Raw genomic sequence first — 20,326 nt, forward strand, 5'->3', positions numbered from 1 at the left:
CTAATTATTGAAAAAGGAAGGGAAAGACATTTGAGTTGACAGGGGTAGTGCACGCCATGGGCTGGAGGAGTGAATGAGAGATTTTGGCAGAGTTTGGAAACTAGGTTGTTTATAGGTCGAAAAGGAGATCTACTGGGAGCTAAGCCTGCAGGGATGGGTAGGTCATGGGGTCTTTGAACGCCAGGCTGAGGAGAGTAAATTTATTCTCTAGGCTAGAGCAGCACTACTCAAACCATCTGTGGTGGAGGACCAGGTTTCTTCTCCTCAGCTTGTGGACCAGTACTTTTATAAACTGCAATCAAAGTGTCACAGTCATGCCAAATTGCTGGGATACTCTCTAAATGCCTCTTATCTCGTTGAGGAGCCTCTTATCCCATTGAGGACTGATGACACACACTCTGCAGGGTGTCACCAGCCCACAGAGCTCACTTAGAGGAACACAGCTCCATGTTGTGGCCTGGGGCTGTTGAAAGTTTTTTTTTTTTTTTTTTTTTTTTTTTTTTTTAGCGTTATGCGGGCCTCTCACTGCTGTGCCCGCCCCCCGCCCCCCGCCCGTTGCGGGGCACAAGCTCCGGACGCACAGGCCCAGTGGCCACGGCTCACGGGACCACCTGCTCCGTGGCATGTGGGATCCTCCTGGACCGGGCACGAACCCACGTACCCTGCATCGGCAGGCGGACTCCCAACTACTGTGCCACCAGGGAAGCCCCCGAAAGTTTTTTTTTAAACTACGCTATTAAGGTACAACTTACGTATCATAGAATCCACTTATTTTAAGTATGCAATCCAGTGATTTTTAGTAAATCTATTGACTTGCACAACCGTCACCATAAACCAGCTCTAGAACATTTTCATCAACCCCATAAGATCCCCTGTGCCTGTTTAAAGTTAATCCCCATGCCCACTGATGGAAGGTTTTAAGTAAGAAAGTGACGTAGATCTACTTTTGGAGAAATTTCTCTGGAGTCGGAAGCAGAACAGGGACCTGAGGGTGGCAAGGTGAGTGGCTGGGAGATTTGTAGGCATCCTTCAGTTCAAAACCCATGGTATAGTTCTTTCAGATGTACCGTGCAAGCAGTTATAGACAATATGTAAATGGATGGGCGTGGCTGTTTTCCAAGAAAACTTTATTGTACAGAAACAGGTGATGGACCAGATTTGGCTTCCAGGCCATAGTTTGAACCCGGATGTAGGTGATAAAGCTGAGGTCTAGAGATGGACAGTGAAGTCCAAGAGCACAGAGCGAATCATTGGCAAAGCTGGGGCCAGAATCCTAGTGCCCTGGTTCCAAAACTCCCCCCGTTTCACTGAGTATAAACTTGAAGTGTCTCCATAAGTCTATGGATCCCATCAAGGAGGCCTGAGGGTTCTAATCTGAAAACCCCCTACCTAGGGTCTGATGCAAATGGATACAGGATGGGGCCACAGGTGCAAGTGGAAAGAGCAGGAAAAGTGACCCCAGAGAGAGACAGACCTATGGTTGGCTATGCTCTTTGATGGGGTATAGAGGGAAAAAAGGACATTTCTTAGGCATCTCTTATGTCCCAGCTCTGTGGTAAGCATATTGCCACTCATTTATCTGACAGTAACTCCTGTATTGGGTAGCAACATGTCCTGTGTTCCAGAGAAGGGGATATTATTGGTCAATTGAGGTCCCCGTAATCCTGCCTAGGGTCCTCTGCTCCAAGCTGAGTTTCCTGCTTTTAGGGAAAAAAGCATGCCCCTTCTGAGAATCTTCCATTCACTAGCTGTGTGATGTTGGGTCTATCCCATCATCATTCTGAATCACAGTTCTCTGGTTTGTAAAATAGAGATGTCAGTGGGTCCAATGAAGGGTTCTTATGTGGATTAAATGAGATAGTATATATATAACATCATATCAGGCTTGCAGTGGGCCTCAGCAGTTATTGGAAGGAAGGGAGGAGGAAGAGAGAAGAACAGACAAAGAGGATGGAGGAGGGAGGCCTTCTTTAAAGAAATACTACTGTGGTTGAGCTCTGAGCCATCCCCGTCCTAAGCAGCCTCATCGGGTAGAATGTTCTGATTTCCAGTCCGTTGGGCATTGCAGCATCATTCCATTCCATTCCATTCCATTTTCTCTGCTCTTAGCTTTGTGGTGAAAAAGCCACTAATGCACTGAGAGCAGCGGTTTAGAAAAGACACGTGTGTCTTTCAGACACACACACAGCCAGTAACGGATAGTCCCTCGGCCATACACACGGGAGCACACACGAGTGCACACGTACCGGCCTGTTCCCAAACCCGCCACAGACGCAGGGGCACCACCCACACATATATCAGGGGAGAGAAAAAGGGGCCCATCAGGAGAGTCAAAGACACTTGCCAAATGCATTTTAAAATTCACCAGACCCCAGGCTCTGGCTCTGCGTGCATGATTCTGTGGACTAAATGCCATTTCGGTTCTCAGCACTGCTGGGCTTCAGACCCTGATGGCTTATGTATTCATTTATTAAAGTCATATTTCACAGTCCTAAAATTGACTTGTAGCTCTGTAATAAGCAGGGACATTTCATCTTTCTTATTAGTGGGCTCTCTGGCCCCAGGCCGTCAGCAGGGCCTGGGATGAGAATGTTCCCCCCACTGTCCACCCCTCGCCTGCCTCTTCTCAGGAGAGCAAGGGCTCATCCAGTGCCCCTGAAGCCGTACTGCAGGTGGCTACCCCTTTCCAGGTGATATTAATTCTATTTCATGTTTTTTAATGATTCCAAACTTTTCTGTCCCAATATTTAAAAAAATAAAAGAACTTTAGTTGTGCAGCCGCTTGTTCTCTCTGTTCTCCATCACCTGCCTCGGTGAAATTACCTTTTATTCAGCTATGTAGACCTCTGAAATTTAAGACTCACCTGACTTGGACTTAACCGGACTCGAAGCCCAGTCCCTTTCTCAGGAGTTCCTCTGGCATCGGGCGCTCTGTGGGTTTGGTAACTTGTTGCACAGTTCAGGAGGGGGCGTCACAGGGAGGGGGGCCACTTTACCTCCTTCAGACTCCACCCCATCTCCTCTTTCATTCACCCACCACCCCTGCCCGCTAAGCAGCAAGCACTCCTTGTCTTAGGCAGGCCTCCTTGGGCTGGTGTGGGAAAGAGCATCTCTCTCGATTTCACCCCAAGCAGTCCCTCCCCCACCGTCACCATGAAAATATATGTGGTCCTTTTCCGAAGAGGAGTGCTGGTGAGCCAGCATTTTTCTCCCTCTTATCTTTTGAGAAGGTGTTTGCAGCCCCTTGAAACTTTTGCTCTACAAATTCTCTGCTTGAGGACTTCAGTGGTGAGCATAAGATGCCAGGCCCCTTAAACCGTGTCCCGACATATCCACACCCTCCCCCGAACAGGCACGCAGCCTGCCTTTTGTGGAGGGGATGAGGGTGACTCATCTCTGAGCCTCTCTGGGGACGTGACTTCCTGGCTTTGCCCAGCAGCTCCTGTGCTGGGAGAGGTTTGCGCCTTTCCATGCAAGCTCCACTTCCCCAAACCAGGAGGTCTCTAAAGGTCTAGGGGTTGGGGGATGTGCAGTTGACAGTAGGGACACATGGCAATCTTGGGGTTGAAGGCTGTCCTGCAGGGAAGTTGGGGTTCCCAGCCCAGGCCTTCTGCTCCAGTCCTGGCACCCCAGTGTCCCTGCCTCCATACCCTGACATGGAGCATCACGGGGTGGCCTTCTTCTGGCCCCCTCCACCCCGCCCTCGCTACTCCCTGTCAGCTAGAGCTCCCTTCCTTCTCACAGTTCTTCACTCACTCCTCTGGCTCATCTCCCATTCCTGGCTCTCATTCCTCAAGGGCCTTGGTTTCCTTACGAGTGTGCTTTGCTTGGAGATGACCATTCTCCTTCACCTCAGAACACCTGGGCAGGTCTTTCTACCACTGAGGGTCTTGACATCACCCTGTCCCTTTGTGGTGTCTGTCCCCAGGAACTGGAGCTGGTAGGTCTTCCTAACCAGGACCAGAAGCACATTGATGGGATAACCGTCTCCACCCAAAGCTGCAGATGTCTCCTGGGGTGCTTTCTGACCGGAAGGGAAGAGAGGACTCCAGTGGTCCACATTCCCCAGAACTTGGTCGGCTGGGAACCTGGCCCTGGGGGCTGAGGTGTACCTGTAACAGCTGCTTTTCCTGAACCACACAAGACAATGCTGTGTTCTGCTCTTGCGTTTGTTTGAGTGGGCTTCTTCCTTTTCGATCAGCAGTGAGAATCCAGGGGGGCCCTCACATCTCTCCTGAATGTCCCTGGTTGTGCTGCTTCCCTGTGAGCTGCCCCTGCAGCCTCTTGCCGCAGCCAAACCTGATTTCTCTAACAGTGTTCCGTAGTTCCCTGCCCCGTGGCTTCATATAGAAGCTCCTCGTGGTCAGAAACTCGAACCATGAATCCTAGCAGTCACTTGCATTGCCAGATTCCCATTCAGAACCCCAGCAATAATGGACATTACCAGGATCTCATTCAGAACTATAAAGCATGCAGCATGGATAGGGGGGTGTTTAGGGTTGGGGCTATATGTAATTGCTAGAGGCTGACCCTGCCAACTTAACCCCACTACCCATTGCTTCTTCGTGGCTAAGGCCCACCGTCCCATAATCTTTCGGTGGCACGTTCTAGCCACCATTTGAGATCTCCCTCTCTGCTGCCTGGCATTGTGCTCCCCAGGGTTGGCCCTTGTTTCTGCAAGCAAGCAGCTTGCCCAGGAGGTTGCATGTGGGCCTCGGAGTCAGCCCCATTGTGAGTGTTCAGGGGACGGGCCTCAGCAGGTGAGTCCAGGTGGGCCCTTGAAGATCCAAGCCCATCCATCGTGGGCCTTCCTTCCTTTTCTTTCTGGGGAAGAATGGTGGACTCCCTGGCACTGTTCCTGATACCCGCAGCCTTGTGACCTTCTACTCTCATGCCATTGAGGGCTCTATCTCATGGCAGTTTGCATGACTTTAAAAAAAAAAAACTCTGTCTCTGGAGTTGCATGCCAAGAACAGGACCCTCTTGGCTCCTGTAGGTTTTGAGCACTCTGCTCTGAGCAGTCTGGCAGTGATGGGGAGGATATTCCCCATCTGTTCCGGGAGGTGCTTTATTCTCAGCTGCATCCAGGACCTGCCTTTTGTTGTAAACATACCGTGGACCCTAATTCTAATGTCTTGTGAGTCCGGAGCCTTCATCAAGGATTCTGTGGGTTGTCACCGTCTCCTTTCCCATGCTTCTGCGCTCTCTCCCCTCCACCTCCCCAACTGCCGTGGCACCTGCAACCACCTGTGCCTCTTAATTTCCATGTACCTCCACGTGGACCCAAAGCCCAGCCCCTACCAGCTCCCACCTGTCATCACTCACATCAGCGTCTGTGGAGTGTAGGAATTTTAGTGGAAACTTGGGATGAGGGCACAAGGAGTAGTCTCATTGGGAAGCCCATTACTTTCTTCCTCTCCCACCATTCCCTTGAATTTTCCTTCTCATCTCCCATCACTCTGCCCAGAGAAAGGGCGGTAATAGTAACACTCATCAGTATGTTACTATACATATTGTAAGCAGTTTACAATTATTCATTCATTTCATGAAAAAAAACAGTACCTTCTTCCCCTTGTTTCTTACAGAATATTACTCATATTTGAGAAACCCAAGACTCACCTACCCCAGTGCGTTACAGAAAAAAATTCCCCGGAGGAATTCTGATAAATAAAAGACTCTGTCTCATTATAGAATCCTTATTTCTGCAACAGGAAGGAGAGAGAGCGGTGAACAAATGTATGTTTCACTATCATACATCCATTCTCTCATGACCAGCCTTGGGTTCGTTCATGGAATATTTGTTAATAATTATGATCTAGGTTAGATACTGAGTAATGATGTGAGAAACAGAGTGTCAGAAGAGTTTAATAGAGTTGGACTTTGATTAACTGGGAAAAAGTCAGAACTCTGCTTAACCAAGTGTTTTGGTTAAATGAGAGTAGGGCTGCTTTTCATTGAAGTCCAGTGATGGACATGGCTGCAAGCCAGGAGACCGGGGCCTCAGTCCTCGATCCACCTCTGGCTTCCTTTCTGAGCTTTGGTAGCTTAGTTTGCCCCACTTCTCAGGGTTGTTGAGAGGCTAGACTGAGACTACCTACTAATAAAAGGTTAATGTGGTTGACCTTTATTCTTGTAGTTTTATTTCTCTATTTTTATTATTATTCAGTCTTAGTTGATGATGTGCCCCTCTGTTCAATACCGATACCTCCACCAGTATCCTGACCCCAATTGACTTCTGTCCCTTCTCGAATCTTATTTCATCAGTCCCTCATTCCCTTGTATTTTACGCTATTTCCCTGACACATTCCTCTCTACCTAAAAGCATGTTCCAATCTCTACCATCCTAAGAAATCCACTATTGGGCTTTCTGTGCTTGGCCTTAGGCCCTGGTCCTTTCTCTGAACTGTCTACTCTGTCTTCCAAGGTGACCTCATCTAGTTCTATAGCCTTAAATGACATTTAGATGCCAAAGCTATCACATTTGTAGCCCTGGTCCCAGATCATCCATGAGCTTCAGAATATAATGCCAGCTTCCTACTCAGTATATCCATTAAGATGTTTAATTGGCATCTCGAACTTAACATGACCAAAAGAGATCGTGAGGTAGCCCTGCCCGTGTGCCCAGACACACACGTTCATCTTCCTCGTGTCAATAAGTGACACCAGAATCAGCCTAGAAGCTCAAGCCTTAAATTGAAGAGTGTTCATTACATTTTTTCTTTTCTTCACTCTTCCCATCTTAATCTAACAGCAGTTATTTTCATCTCTACCTTGAAAATATCTCTCAAACCATCAGCATCTCTATTCTTCATGGCCAACACCATTGTCCAGCCATACTCATCGTTTGATTGGGTCACTACTATAGCCAACTGTTAGGTCTGTTTGTTTCATTTTTGCTCAAGCGCCCCCTACCCCCAAGTCAATTTCCACAGAACAGCCAGAATGATCTTTTCAGAATGTAAATTAGATTATGTCACTTTCCTGCTTTAAATGGTTCACTAACAGCAGAAAATTCAAGCTCCACACTAGGTCTTGTAGGACTCATGTCATCTGACCCTCAGCTAACATTGCAGCCGTGCCTTGTGCTTCTCTAGCTTATTCACTATATCCCAGCCACACCAGGGTCTCATTCTCATGTTCCCAGATCATCCCGGAGTTCTTTCCTGCCTCATGGCCTTTGCATGTCCTACCACCGCTTCCTGGACTTGCCAATTTCATCCTTCCGGTCTACTCTTAATAATTACCTCCTTAGAGTTCTCTCCTGACCACTCTAAGTAAAGTAGACCCTCTGCCGCTTAGTTACTCTTAATCACAACATTTTGTTTATTTCCTTCATAATACCAATCACAAAATCAATTTAATTTTCCATATTTTTCTTTCTAATTTCCATTTCCATTCATAAAATGTAAAGTTTATCAGGGCTTGGCCCCTAACCTTCTTGTTCACTTTTATAGCCCCAGCATGTGCCTCAATGCTTGGTACAGAAGACGGTCTCTATAAATATGAATGAATGAGACACTCTTCCTGTTCCCAGTAGGTTTAGAGTTTAGAATGAAATAATTCATGGGCAAGCAATTACAATCTGGTGTGATAGGTGCTATAGTAGAGTTAATTGTACTGTGGTACATACCTGACACAGGGATAGTATAACGTGCAGAGAGATATGAAAATGTAATGCACCTCAAAGCACTTACCTTTTACTGTAAATATAAAGGAGCTCATTTTTATTGCAGAAAATTTGGAAAATCTAGAAAAGTGTAAAGAAGAAAACTTTCAACTGCTGTAATCTCTCTAATGTCATTAAAAAGATTACATTCATAAATCATTGCCAATCCTACTTCATCTTTTGTGAATTACATGCTGAACTCACTTGCTGATTTTTCTTTTGGAGAGTTTGTTTTGTTGATTCTCAAGAATTGTTTACACAAAACATGATATTTACCTTTTAGCTGGCATATATATTGATATTACAGATATTGTTCTCAACTTGCCATTTGACTTTTAATTTTGTTTTATTCAGACTTTTGTTAATATATAAAACATACTTTGATATTATACTTATGTATTTAAGAAATATACAATATTTCAACTTCAAGAAATTGATTTTTAAGCTTTTGTCATTAATTTATTGCTTCAGGACATTCAGTTAGGAAATGTATAGACCCAAACCTGTATGGTTTCCTCTTTGAAGGATTTATTGAAGTTATACATTAGTCTATTATATGACCTTTGTGTAAATAATCCATGAGCATTTGAACAGAAATTTTATTCTCTCTTTATATTTGTTTAGTAAATGCATTATTACTCATATTAGATACATACTTGATATTTTTTCCTGTTTGGTCAGAGTCTAAGACAAGTGTTAAAATCTTCAGATGCTGGGGGGGTTTTCCCATCATTTTCTCCTTTTAAATCTGTTGACTCACACATTTTTTTTTTAATGACCATTTTAGTCCACTTAATGATTTTTGTATTTCTTTTTGGTTTAAATTCTACTTTGATGCTTTTGCATTATGTTTACAACAACTATTTTCTGTTTATTTGCATTTTCCTATTATGTCTTTGTTCAACTTGTTATTTTTAAGGTTACTGAGTCATTCTATATTAGGTGTTTATCTTATAGCATGCGATTAGGCATGGTTTATTTAGACAGTCTGAGAGCTTTTCTCTATTTTAACCTATTTATATTTATTGTCACAATAGAAATTTTTTCTTTTATCATTTTTACTATGCCATTTGAATGCTTTTATGCTATTTCTTTTAAATGTTTTTCTGTGTTTGGTGTGTTTTCCTTTTATTTTTTCCTATGGACTTTGCTTTTGGATTCCTTTGAATTATTAAAAATATAATTAGATACGTAATTCTTTATCGGAAGGTCTTCTGTTGACTTCCTTCTGCAGGATGAGGCAACTGTCACACTTTTATTTCTACAAACTTTCCCCCTACCCTCTGCACAATTTTGTTTGTTCAGTCTCTCATAAGGACCCTGCTATCTTAGTAAACCCCTCTTCTGGAGTGACTGTCATGCTGGCGCCAGCTGCTCTGTGTTTGAGGTGACTGTCAGCCCCAAGTCACTGTACATAATTCCCAGGCAGCAGTGCGTTGCCTTAGTGATAGATCTTACCACCCACGGAGGCTGCCTCTTCACAGCCATCACCACCCTTTCCACCATTTCCCTGCTCACTTGTTATAGCTGTAGAGCTCTGGACCTCACTGACACCCCTGGCCTCTGAATCCACTAACCTGAAGTGACCACGTGGACCACAAAAAGATTCCACATGGGGGTTTTTCTGTTGATCTTATCACCCACCTTACATTCCATCCACAGCTTGGACTGAGGAGTAGAAGACAGGAGAGAGAGGGTCTATTTGATTGGCTGCTGAGATGATAGAGGTGAAAAGTGATGAAGATTTGAACCAGAGCAATGGCATTAATATCCAACTGGTTTCGATCTACAGGATGGTTGCTTCATATGGTTCAACTTAACAGCAGAGATGGAAAGACATGGACAGATAGGAGAAATACTAAGACAGAGTCAAAAGAAAAAAAAAAAAGGATGTGAGGAGTGGGGCAGACGGAGAAGCCCAGGCAGATGTCTGCATCTCAGTTTTCAATGACTGGATGGGGCAACCCACTGAGGTCCATAGTTCAGGAAGGATGGCCCATTGGGCAGTGAGGGAGACAGCTCAACTCTGTTGTATACAGATTGTGTTGGAGGATCTATGTGATATCTAGGTGGAAATACAGATCTGTGAGCTGGATAAGTGAGGCCCACATTCAGGTGAAAGGTCTAGAATGGAGATCTGGGCTTGGGAATTATCAGTGGGTTGATAGCCATTGAAGGAAGAGTGTTTTCAGTTTACAAAAATGAATAGAGGAAGCCCACATTTGAAGAGTGGATATAGGAGAAGTGCTTACAAAGAAACCAGTGGTAGAATAGACACAGATTGATGAGAAGAACCATGAGAGTAAAGTATCGCCTGACCCTAAATAGAAGAGAGACCCAGAGAGGGAGAAGCTATGAACATCAGTAATTGTAGGAAAACGGTCAAGTATGAAGAATGAGTATAGCGATCATTTGCTGAGAACCTGCCATGTGCCATATATAGTTCTAAGTGGCGTATTAACTCCTTTCACCTGAATCATTACCCAGTGAGGTAGGCACTGTAATTAAAGATGAGGAAACTGAGGCACAGAGCAGTAAGGTAACTTGCTCAAGGTGTACACATACAAGGTGGAACAACCAGGACTAGAGCCCAGGCATTCTGACCCAGATCCCAAGCCCTATACTGTTTTCCTTCTTAAAGTAAGATAAAGATTGAAATATGTGTATTGGATTTAAGCAGTAAGAGCACTAGTAAGATGACTGGTGTCTGCCATGCAATCAGTGTTGGGGGAACTGCTGAGGACAAAGTCCAGGTGACAGGGGTTGAAGTTTTGCACTGGGAAGTAGGGGAGTGTAGAGCGAGTGTAATTAAAACTATTGAGAATTTTAAATGTGATTGAACCACAATTGGACTGTAAATACAACTGCTGCCAAAGGGTAGCTTTTAAAGAGTAAGAGAAATCCAAGCGTTTATGTTTGTCAGAGTCAGGAATAAAAGGGAGGATTCGGAGATATGTTAGAGAGAGAGAGAACCAAGAAGCTGGAAAATACAGCAAAGGTAGAGGTCAAGGGCGCTGGGGTGTGCCTTGCAGAGAGGGGGCAGTGGTTGGTGTGTAGTCATCTAACCCATGAAGATTAGGTTGATGGGTAGGAAGTTAGAAGTCAGCCCCTCTGTAGTCCTCTTGCCTCTTAAAGATGTGATGTGGGTATCTTGCAGGGATTGGGTAGGTGATGTTGAAAGGGGAACATTTGTGTGGGGTATAGGAGTGGAGAAGGCACATTTGCAGTAGATTTGCCAACACTGAAATGAGGAACTGGGGCTTTTGGCGAGAATGGTATGGGTGATCAGTCAACAGAGTGGGGGAACCCTGGGTTTGTTGAGAATACAGGGAGGTCCATGCAGCATACAGTCTCTGGAAGAGTTGAGATCCAGGGTACCATATGCACTGCCGAAGCAGGTTTAAGAGGGGTGAGTTGGGAGAGGAGTGCGTGGTAGCGGTCTGTGCCAAAATACGCTGAAAATCCCAGTTTGTGGAGTGGACAAGTGTGAGCACGTGACTGAAGCTGACTGGAAGACGGGGCCACTGGGATTAGGGAGCTCAAGGGCATTGGCCCTGCTGTCCACACAGATAGTCACATCTCCTTTGTGAAGGCGGATGGTGGGTGACAAGGAAGGCTGTTCACTGAAATCAGCAGCTTGAGTGGGAGTCAGAATGGAGGATTCAAAGAACTTGTTGCCCTTGGATTCCCAGATACCAGCAGTGGTGCCTGGGGCTTATTTTCAAGAGGTATTATTAGGTAATTCAGATGGACTGTATTCCTTGGAGATGTGGAATTAAATTAAGGTAAACCCTCTTTGGCTTATGGTGGCTTCTCCCCCATCCTTCGTAAGAAAGTTGAGATATTCGGAAGTCATTCTTCTCTGTGCGTCCCCTGAAACAACAATGAAAAAGGTGCAGATCGGGGTCTCCAGGCCACATTTGGGTTGTTTTCGCTGCATCCCAGTGTTAGTTCTGAAAACCATTAGAAATATTCCATGTGGCTGGTTATTCTTTTGCTAGTCACCGGAATGTGGCCTTTTTACCTTATTTTGAAAATCCACGTCAATTGCTGGGGTAGCATCCTAGCCTAATATAAGACCTCTTTTGGTAGTTCTAGTGGGAAGCTGAAACATAAATTGTTTGGGGGCTGGGCAGCTGATGAATTCCTACAACCCCTTTTGCGAAATTGACTCCTGCCTTGTGTGTTGCAGGTGATATTTGAATCCGTCTCTCTGAAGGGTCATCCTGGCTACATCGCTGTGGACGAGGTCCGGGTCCTTGCCCATCCATGCAGTAAGTCTCTCCCCTCATCCTAACACAGCCTGGCTCCATGCCAGACTGGGTAGCTTGGAGGCTGCAGTCCCCCCCCCCCCCTATTCATTCAGCTCACAAACATCTCTCACTCTCTTACATACTCAATGCAATCAGTCCTGAATAAATCCATAATTTTGCTGCCTGTAGGCGGCACCTCCAGGACTTTGCAGAGAGCGGCAAAACATCTTTGTTTGAATCTGTCTATTAAGGGAGTCTATAAAGTCCTGATTGTTTGTTAGCGGGATTCAGACCACTGAAGTGGAAGAATTCGAGGGCTTTGGATAGAATCCTGTGCAATTGTCTCAGAAAAAGAACACCACCAAAACATTGAACAAATTAGCACACTGTTCACTCCCAGGGAAAAGTACCCCGAAGCTATTAATTCTCTAAAAGTAATTTTAAATACCCTCATCAACTCCGTGTAGGCGTAGGGAGAGATTTCTCACAGTGGTTAGTACTTATGGTACAGTGTCGAGAGTTCTCAAAGGCATTCCACTCCTCCAAGCCCAGCCAATTTCCCCTGGAAGTTTTCTCTCTTTGTGCATTTGGTCTAAGATATTTGAATGTGTCTGAGCAAGGAGATGTGCTTCCCAGGTTCACTAAATCTCCGAGGGGACAAGTCCTGGGTGCAGGTAGTTGAGATGGCATCATATCCAGTGACATTTGGTGGGGGGATTGTAATCAAAGGGATATGCCTGGGGATTATGGCAGCCCCATAGGAGGGCTGGTTAAGTTGCCAGCCCCATTAGTTTGTTAGTGTCTGCAGATTGGAAGTTCCTATTAGTTTCTTGGCAGCCATTGGGTAACTAACTCGTAGCAGGGTTGTCTCCACTTCTTCATTATAGCCATGAGTCATGCTATGGGCTCTGGTGCAGTTTGCTGTTCCCTCAGGAGATATAATATGTCCTGTGCTTTTATGCCTTTCATGCCTCCCATTTTGAGGCTCTTCTCATTTCTGCCCCATCTGTGTTGCTTTAATTGGAATGATTCTTTCAACTTCTGCTACAGTGAATTCATCAGAGCCCCAGACATCACTTCCCTCCCCTGGCACTACAGTGACATTGTTTGACCCATTGTCTTAGAGCGCCTTCTCTGGAGGAATTTGGGAGGAGTTCCAAGGGGTTCTGGCAAGACAGTATTTTGGATAACTGTGTTTGGTGTCTGTGTGAGGGAAGCCTCCTCCCAGGAATCAACCAGCATCTCAGAGATGCTGAGATCCTATTAGATTCTCCACTACTCTGGCCTAAGGTTCCTACCCTCTGGGTTACTTCCTGCGTCTTTGGGATTTTCTCAGATGGATCTGTCCATTCAGTTATGCCCAGCAAATGTCTCTGCTGAAACAGACTTTATGTGAAGAGGGTCCCAGAAACCCCCCAGCTATGCAGGGTTTATGTACTGGGTATACACATGAGCCCCTCTTACCAGGATCAAGTCTTCCCCTCCCTTGACTCCTGGGAATCAGCATTTGCTGCCCCTTGGAGAATGATTGTTGACCTCAGCCCGTGTCGGGAGATGTCTGGTCTACTTGTGATCCACCTAACCTCACACACTCAGCCTTGCACAGCCATCAGTTTTGAGGCAGTCTCTCTGAAACAGGATTTCAGCAGTCCCCAGGTCCTGCACCCATTGCATCCTCAGAGCCGCATCCAGCTGCATGCGTGCTGCTTACCCTGTGCTGGATGCTTGCGCTAGGGCTTTCTTCCTAAAAGAGTCTGGCCTGGTTCTCTCTCCTGGGATCCCAGAATCCTGTCCTCTACTGGGAATTTTTACCTCCACCATGACACCCAACCTGACACCTGTCTCTTGTCTCAGCCTCAACTCTGCCTTAACTCTACACACTGTCTGTGGTTCGCCATTGCAGCCCCAGGCTTCCTTCTCTCAGAGAAGTCTGCGTGGGCGAGGGTTCTCTGGAGGGCGTTTGAATGCCTTTCCGTGCCTGAAGTCTCATGGCTCCTCTTGGAATCCTCCTCCCGTTGAGGCTGCTTCTGAATTTTGGATGCTTCTGAGAGCTTCATACTCGTCCTGCTGAGGAGTATGCATTATGCGGTCATGGAACTGCTGAGAGCAAGTTACCCAGCCGGTGGGCCGTGGGACATAACTCAGGAAGACGTGACCCTGGCTGTGTTCTTGTGCTTCATCTGAGTTCAACTCAGATGCTTAGAGGCTTCAGCTTAAAACTTCCTAGAAATCAAAACGTGCGACTCGGTGAAAGGGGCTGGAATTCGAAAATTCCATTTAACTCTCTGTGCGAATATTGGTGGTGCCTGTAGTCCCCTGAGTTCTATCCATGGCTCGTGAGTCATGTGGGGTTGACCAGGGCCTAGCAAAGGCCCCTTCCCGAGGCCCCACGCTCGGTCCATATCCAGCCAGGGTTTTTATTCATTCTGTCTTTCAACGAGTCAATTATTGAGCGTCAGTTATGTGTCGGGAACTTCTGCTGGACACAGAGGATACTTAAGTGACCAAGATAGGTAGGTCTTTGTTCCCATGTTGTATACTTAGCAGAAGGACAGAGGGAGGAAGGACATTAAGTAAGTAACTAATATTAAGTAAGTCACTAATATAATTTCAGGTAGTGATGTGTTGTGAATATAGTAAATGTGAGGGACGGATGTGGAGGGGCTTCTTAGATAAAGTGGTCAGGGAGGTATCTTTTTTTTTTTTGGGGGGGGGGGGGGGGAGTTGCGCGGGCCTCTCACTGTTGTGGCCTCTCCCGTTGCGGAGCACAGGCTCCGGACGCGCAGGCTCAGCGGCCACGGCTCACGGGCCCAGCCGCTCCGCGGCATGTGGGATCTTCCCGGACCGGGGCACGAGCCCGCGTCCCCTGCATCGGCAGGCAGACTCTCAACCACTGCGCCACCAGGAGAGCCCTCAGGGAGATATCTTTGAAGATGTGGTCTGAGCTGAGATCCGAGTCGTAGAAGGAGTTCACTGTGTGAAGGGTTGGGGAGGGGGCATTCTAGGCAGAGGAAAGGGCAAGTGCAGAGGCCCTGCAGTGGGATCTGCTTGATGCTGCCGGAGTATCCCGAGCATGGGGAGCGTGGGGGAAAGTGTTTCTGAGTGAGAGGGAAGCAGGGCCCTGGACATCATTGTGCGTGGTTAGATTTTTTTTTTTAACTTATCAAACTGTGTAATTTATTATTTTTAATTGAAGTATAGTTGATTTACAATGTTGTGTTAATTTCTGCTGTGCAGCAAACTGATTCATTTTTTTAATATATATATATATTCTTTTCCATTACGGTTTATCACTGGATATTGAATATGGTTCCCTGTGCTATATACTAGGACCTTGTTGTTTATACATTCTGTATATAATAGTTCGCATCTGCTAACCCCAGACTCCCATCCATCCCTCCCCATGCCCCACCCCTTGGCAACCACAAGTCTGTTCTCTATGTCTGTGAGTCTCTTTCTGTTTTGTAGATAAGTTCATTTGCGTCATATTTTAGATTGTGAGTGGTTAGATTTTTTTAAATTAATTTTATTTTTTCCTGCATTGGGTCTTCGTTGCTGTGTACGGGCTTTCTCTAGTTGTGGCGAGCAGGGTCTACTCTTTGTTGCGGTGCACGGGCTTCTCTTGTCATGGAGCATGGGCGCTACGTACGTGGGCTTCAGTAGTTGTGGCACACGGGCTCAGTAGTTGTGGCTTGCGGGCTCTAGAGCACAGGCTCAGTACTTGCGGTGCACGGGCTTAGTTGCTCCGCAGGATGTGGGATCTTCCTGGACCAGGGCTCGAACCGGTGTCCCACGCATTGACAGGCAGATTCTCAACCACTGCGCCACCAGGGAAGCCCCGTGACTGGTTAGATTTTAATCTAAGTGTAGGGAGGCACCACTGGAGGGGTTTATGCTGGGGATTGATATGATCTCATTTAATTGTTAAAAGATTACTTTGGCTGTTCTGTGGAAGAGGGGTTGAAGGGAGAATAGAGAAGAAGTCAGGAGACCTATGAGAAAGAAAGTTCTAGAGTCATGTAAGAGATGGTGATGTCCTGGACCAGGTAGTGGAGAGACATTCATTCACCATCCAGCGTGTTTACTGAGCATATGCTCCATGCCGGACGCTAGTCTGGGTTCATGGAAGTGAGTAAGGACAGATTCATTCTTTGCCCTCATGGGCTTCCAGTAATGTGAAAGAGACTGAAAATAAAGCAATCAGGTCATTATCTGGTCTATGACAGACGGTGTATTAGTCAGCTAAGGCTGCCATAACAAAATACACAGACTGGGTGGCTTAAGCGGAATTTTACTTTCTCACAGTCCTGGAGGCCCCAAGTCCAAGATGAAGGTGGCAGGTTTGGTTTTGTCCGTGGGCTCCCTCCTTTGCTTGCAGACGGCCCCCTTCTCACTTTGTCCTCACATGGTCTTCCCTCTGTGCACATGTGCCCCTGATGTGTCTTTGTGTGTCCAAATTTTCTTATAAGGACACCAGTCAGACTGGGTTAGAGCCCGCCCTAACAGCCTCATTTTAACATAATCACCCCTTTAAAGTTTCAGTCATCAAACACAGTCACAATCTGAGCTGTTGAGCATTAGGGCTGCAACCTGTGAATTTTGGGGGGATACAGTTCAGCCCATAACAGATGGTAAGCAGACTATGAAGAAACATAGAGCTTAGAGATGGAGAGAGGTAGTGGACAGATTAGAGGTGAATTTAGGAGGTAGAGCCCACTGGTCCTAAGTGATGGGGTTAGAGTAGGAGCCAGAGGCATCAGAAATGGAGCCCTGCTAGGTTTCTGGCTTCATCACCTGGGTGGTGTGATTCTGGGGAGGAGGTGTGCGTGACCTTTCATGGTTCCCACTATGCATGGGTCCTGGAGGCTGCTCATGGGATCGCGAGTCATGCAGCCTGCTAGTAGCTTCTGAACTGTCCTTTGGCCTGACAGTGCTTTCCCCCCAAGCCCAGCCTTAATGCATTTATGACTTCACTGATAACTTGTTAAAAACTTAACACTATTAAAAGAATGCATCCTCTTTAGGTCCTCAGGCTTGTAATTCTCCACTCCAGTTCCCTAAAACATTTTTTAAAAATTAAGGTATGGTCAGAGTTTATCAATAAGCGATTCCACTAAGTATTCCAAGAGTTCCAGGGGGCTTAGTGCATGATTTGCAATTGTATTCTCGATCGATTTGAGCTGAAGTTATGACTTTAAACAGTTGCCTGCCAGCTTCTAAAACAGTGACCGGAAGATAAGTGTGATACTCAACGGAAATTATTTTCTCCTACAAACTGAGACCTCTCATCTGTATTTTGTGGCCCATTTAACATTTTTGTGTTATTCTGCAAATATTTTAGCCGTAGTTAGCGTCTGCTGCTGTGTCTCCGGGTCAGCCATTAGCAGGGCCACTGCGGTTATAACTGTGGACGATAAATGTCAGCACGATTTTCCACTCAGTTTCAAAGTTTCTAGCTCCTAGGTTGACTTTTAGAATTGTTTAAACTTTTTTTTTCCCATCACAACCTTGCGGGGCCGTGTCACTGAGCCCACGGTCTGCAGCACGTTTATAATGTATGTAGTGCACTTTCTCCGCAATTGTGTGGCTTCCTACTGAGCACTGTCAGGTTTAAAGAGCGAGGTAAAGGGCACAATAATACGTCTTCAGATGCTGTACTGACATCTGCAGGAGTGTAAATGTCACCAACATCAAGGCTTTTTGCCCCAAACGCGCAGCCAGTTTTCTGTTAACCCCATTCTGCAGGGTCCCATTTTGGGGGCGCTGGGTCTCAGTGGGGAGTGAGTGTGGGATGCTTAAAACCCCGAGCTGGTGGCTGGTCTGGGCCCCAAGGTCGTCTGTGCTTGGCCGAAGGTTGGTGAGTCGAAGCAGGTGGGATGATTGCTTTCCTGGAGCTGTAGATGCTGGGTGCAAATCGCAGCTGGGAGAGGACTGGGGTGGGGGTGGGGGGATGGGAGGAGGATTGGGGAGGCCAGGAGCTCAGAGAAGTGTACCAAACAGGTCCCCAACCTAAGGAGGGTCCCCCAGAGAGAGAGAAAGAGATCTGTCGTGAGCTGGCGATGAAGCCAGGGCTCAAAGAGTAAGGGCATGTGGAGAGGGTGCTAAGCAGGAGGGCGGCGGCCCGGAAAGGTCACCGTGTTGAGGACAGCGATCTAGGCCTAGTGTGCACGTGATACAACAGCATGACGCCTAGAGGGGTGGGGACATCCCTGGTTTTATGGGTTCAGACCAGGCAAGACTGGCCAGCGGAAATTCTTCATAAGAGCTATGTGACGGAGACAGCCAACTAGAAGAGCATGCCTGCAGTCGTGTTTTGTTAAGTCTACATAATGTTTTAATAAATTCAGTCAAGATTTTAGAATGAGGGCTTTCACCTAAGGCTGGATTTCTTACTTGCCTTGAGAAATCGGATGATCGGCTACCCTGAGCGCAACACTGTCGCATGGCCTCTGTCTGCTGGATTTAGGGAACTGCTAGCTGCCCCCTGCGTACGGGGCATGGGGTCTTTATCCAGTGGCCCTGAGTCCCCACCACTCCTTATTGCCTCCTCACTGCTGAGGCTGGTGTCGGATACCAGTTATAAGTGTGCTTGTGATGTTGCCTTTCTGATACAGAGAAATCTTTATTTTACCCTAGTCTCTATGAAAGGTAGGAAAGTGAATAAGGGGGCAAGGAGGTGGCAGTTTTGTTTTTGTTTGTTTTACAGCTGAACCACTTTATTCCTTTACATAACTGTCTGGCTCCTGAAGGCGCGTGCTTTCAACATCTCTGCTCTCTGTAAACCCTCAGTGTTTCACCAGAATTATTAATCCCAGGGGCCATTAAACCTCTGAATTCTCTACCACTGTACCTAGAAGGGAGGGAGGAAGAGGGATTGCAGATGAAAGAATCAAGGCAAGAGGTCTGCTACAAAGGTGTCAGAAGCAAGCAGGAAAGGGAATTCCCTGGTGGTCCAGTGGTTAGGGCTCCCTGCTCTCACTGCTGAGGGCCTGGGTTCAATCCCCGCTTGGAGAACTAAGATCTCACAAGCTGTGCATGGTGTGGTCAAAAAAAAAAAAAAAAAAAAAAAAAGAGAGAAGCAAGCAGGGGACATTGATCTAGAGACAATTCATTTCTAGTTGCATAAGTCCCAGAGGTTGAACCATTTGCCCAGGGTCCCCAAGGGTGAGGGGCGATATCCTTTTGTAAAAACCCAACACAAAGCCTCCCAACGTTGGAACTAAGATTCTGTACCCCCTCCTTACCAGGGAGTAGATGTTCCTTCCTGCTTCAAACAGGTAGCATAAAGGGGCTTACAAGGTTTACTCTATTCCCACTTAAAAATGGACTTGAACTGCTAGTTCCAAAACTAACTTTACAGAATTATACAGGAGAGCAAAAAGGAAAAAAATTTCAGACAGTCAGAGCAGCATGACATTTGTCAGGTTGACTAGATGCACGTATCTTCAACTCTGAGAAGCCCACAGTGAGAGGACCTCCCTGGGCCTTGGACTCTTGACGCCATCTAGTTGTGGGGCCCTGGAGGTGGCATGAGGGGGACTCTGAGCTGTTGTCACTTTGTTTAAAAACCTGAGCAGAAGCTGTATGTTTTTGCACAGCAAGTCTGCCTGATCATGCCAAGGTCCTTGGCTTTTGCTGAGCATTGCAGGTGGTGACACAGTTTGGTAGAGCAGACAGTTCAAAGTGTGAAGGCCATGGGGATGAATGCCAAGGAAAGGAACCTCTTGTGGTAAGATATTCCAGAGCAATGACAAGAGTCTGGAGGGTCAGCACAGCCTTGCCTGTGAGCCCTTTCTTTGGACCCTGGGCTCCAGGTGACACCGTTGACCTCCCCGTTGTCCGTGAGGCAAGAGAATGTGCTGGTTAAATGCTGAGTTTGGGGCTAAAATGGACCTGGACTGAATTCTGTTCCCGTCATTAATGCTTTGTAGTGTTGGACAAATTAAGCTTGGTGAGCCTTGGTTTCTGCTTCTCTAAAAGAGAAATAACACTAGTGTCTGCTTTAGGGAATATTATGAAGTTAACTTCACTAAAACATGTAAAGCATTTTTCACAGTGCCTGGCATTGGAGGAGCTTTCAGTAAATGATGCTATTATGATTACTTGTCTGTCTGGATATTTGACTCCCTCTGAAAAGATGGCCAGAGGCCCTCGTTGAACCTCCTGATCCTTTTAACAACTGTCGGTTTGATCGCATCCCAGGGGTATTTGATGCCTGGTTCATCACCGATTTGGTTGATGTGATAGGGATCGTTGGCACTTTTGTACCTTGATGAAGAAACGCATTCTTCTAGACATAGATTATCAATCCACTCGTCTTTGGAGAGCTCACATAGGCAAGGGCCTCTCTCCACAAACAAGAAAGGAGATGAACCCAAGTTACCCAACATAAAACATATGTTTAATT

At 46.4% G+C, this 20,326-nt stretch overlaps 1 protein-coding gene across 1 annotated transcript in view; it reads left to right on the forward strand.

Moving 5' to 3' along the window:
* The window catches only part of PTPRT (protein tyrosine phosphatase receptor type T), a 776,830-nt gene that overhangs the window by 88,311 nt on the left and 668,193 nt on the right, over positions 1 to 20,326 (forward strand). Inside the window, exon 4 of the mRNA XM_032606064.1 lies at positions 11,859 to 11,940. Coding sequence (XP_032461955.1) covers positions 11,859 to 11,940 — 82 coding nt within the window. The remainder of the gene's footprint in view (positions 1 to 11,858; positions 11,941 to 20,326) is intronic.

This window comes from Phocoena sinus, chromosome 15 (genome assembly GCF_008692025.1).
Source record: "Phocoena sinus isolate mPhoSin1 chromosome 15, mPhoSin1.pri, whole genome shotgun sequence".
NCBI classification, from domain to species: Eukaryota; Metazoa; Chordata; class Mammalia; order Artiodactyla; family Phocoenidae; genus Phocoena; species Phocoena sinus.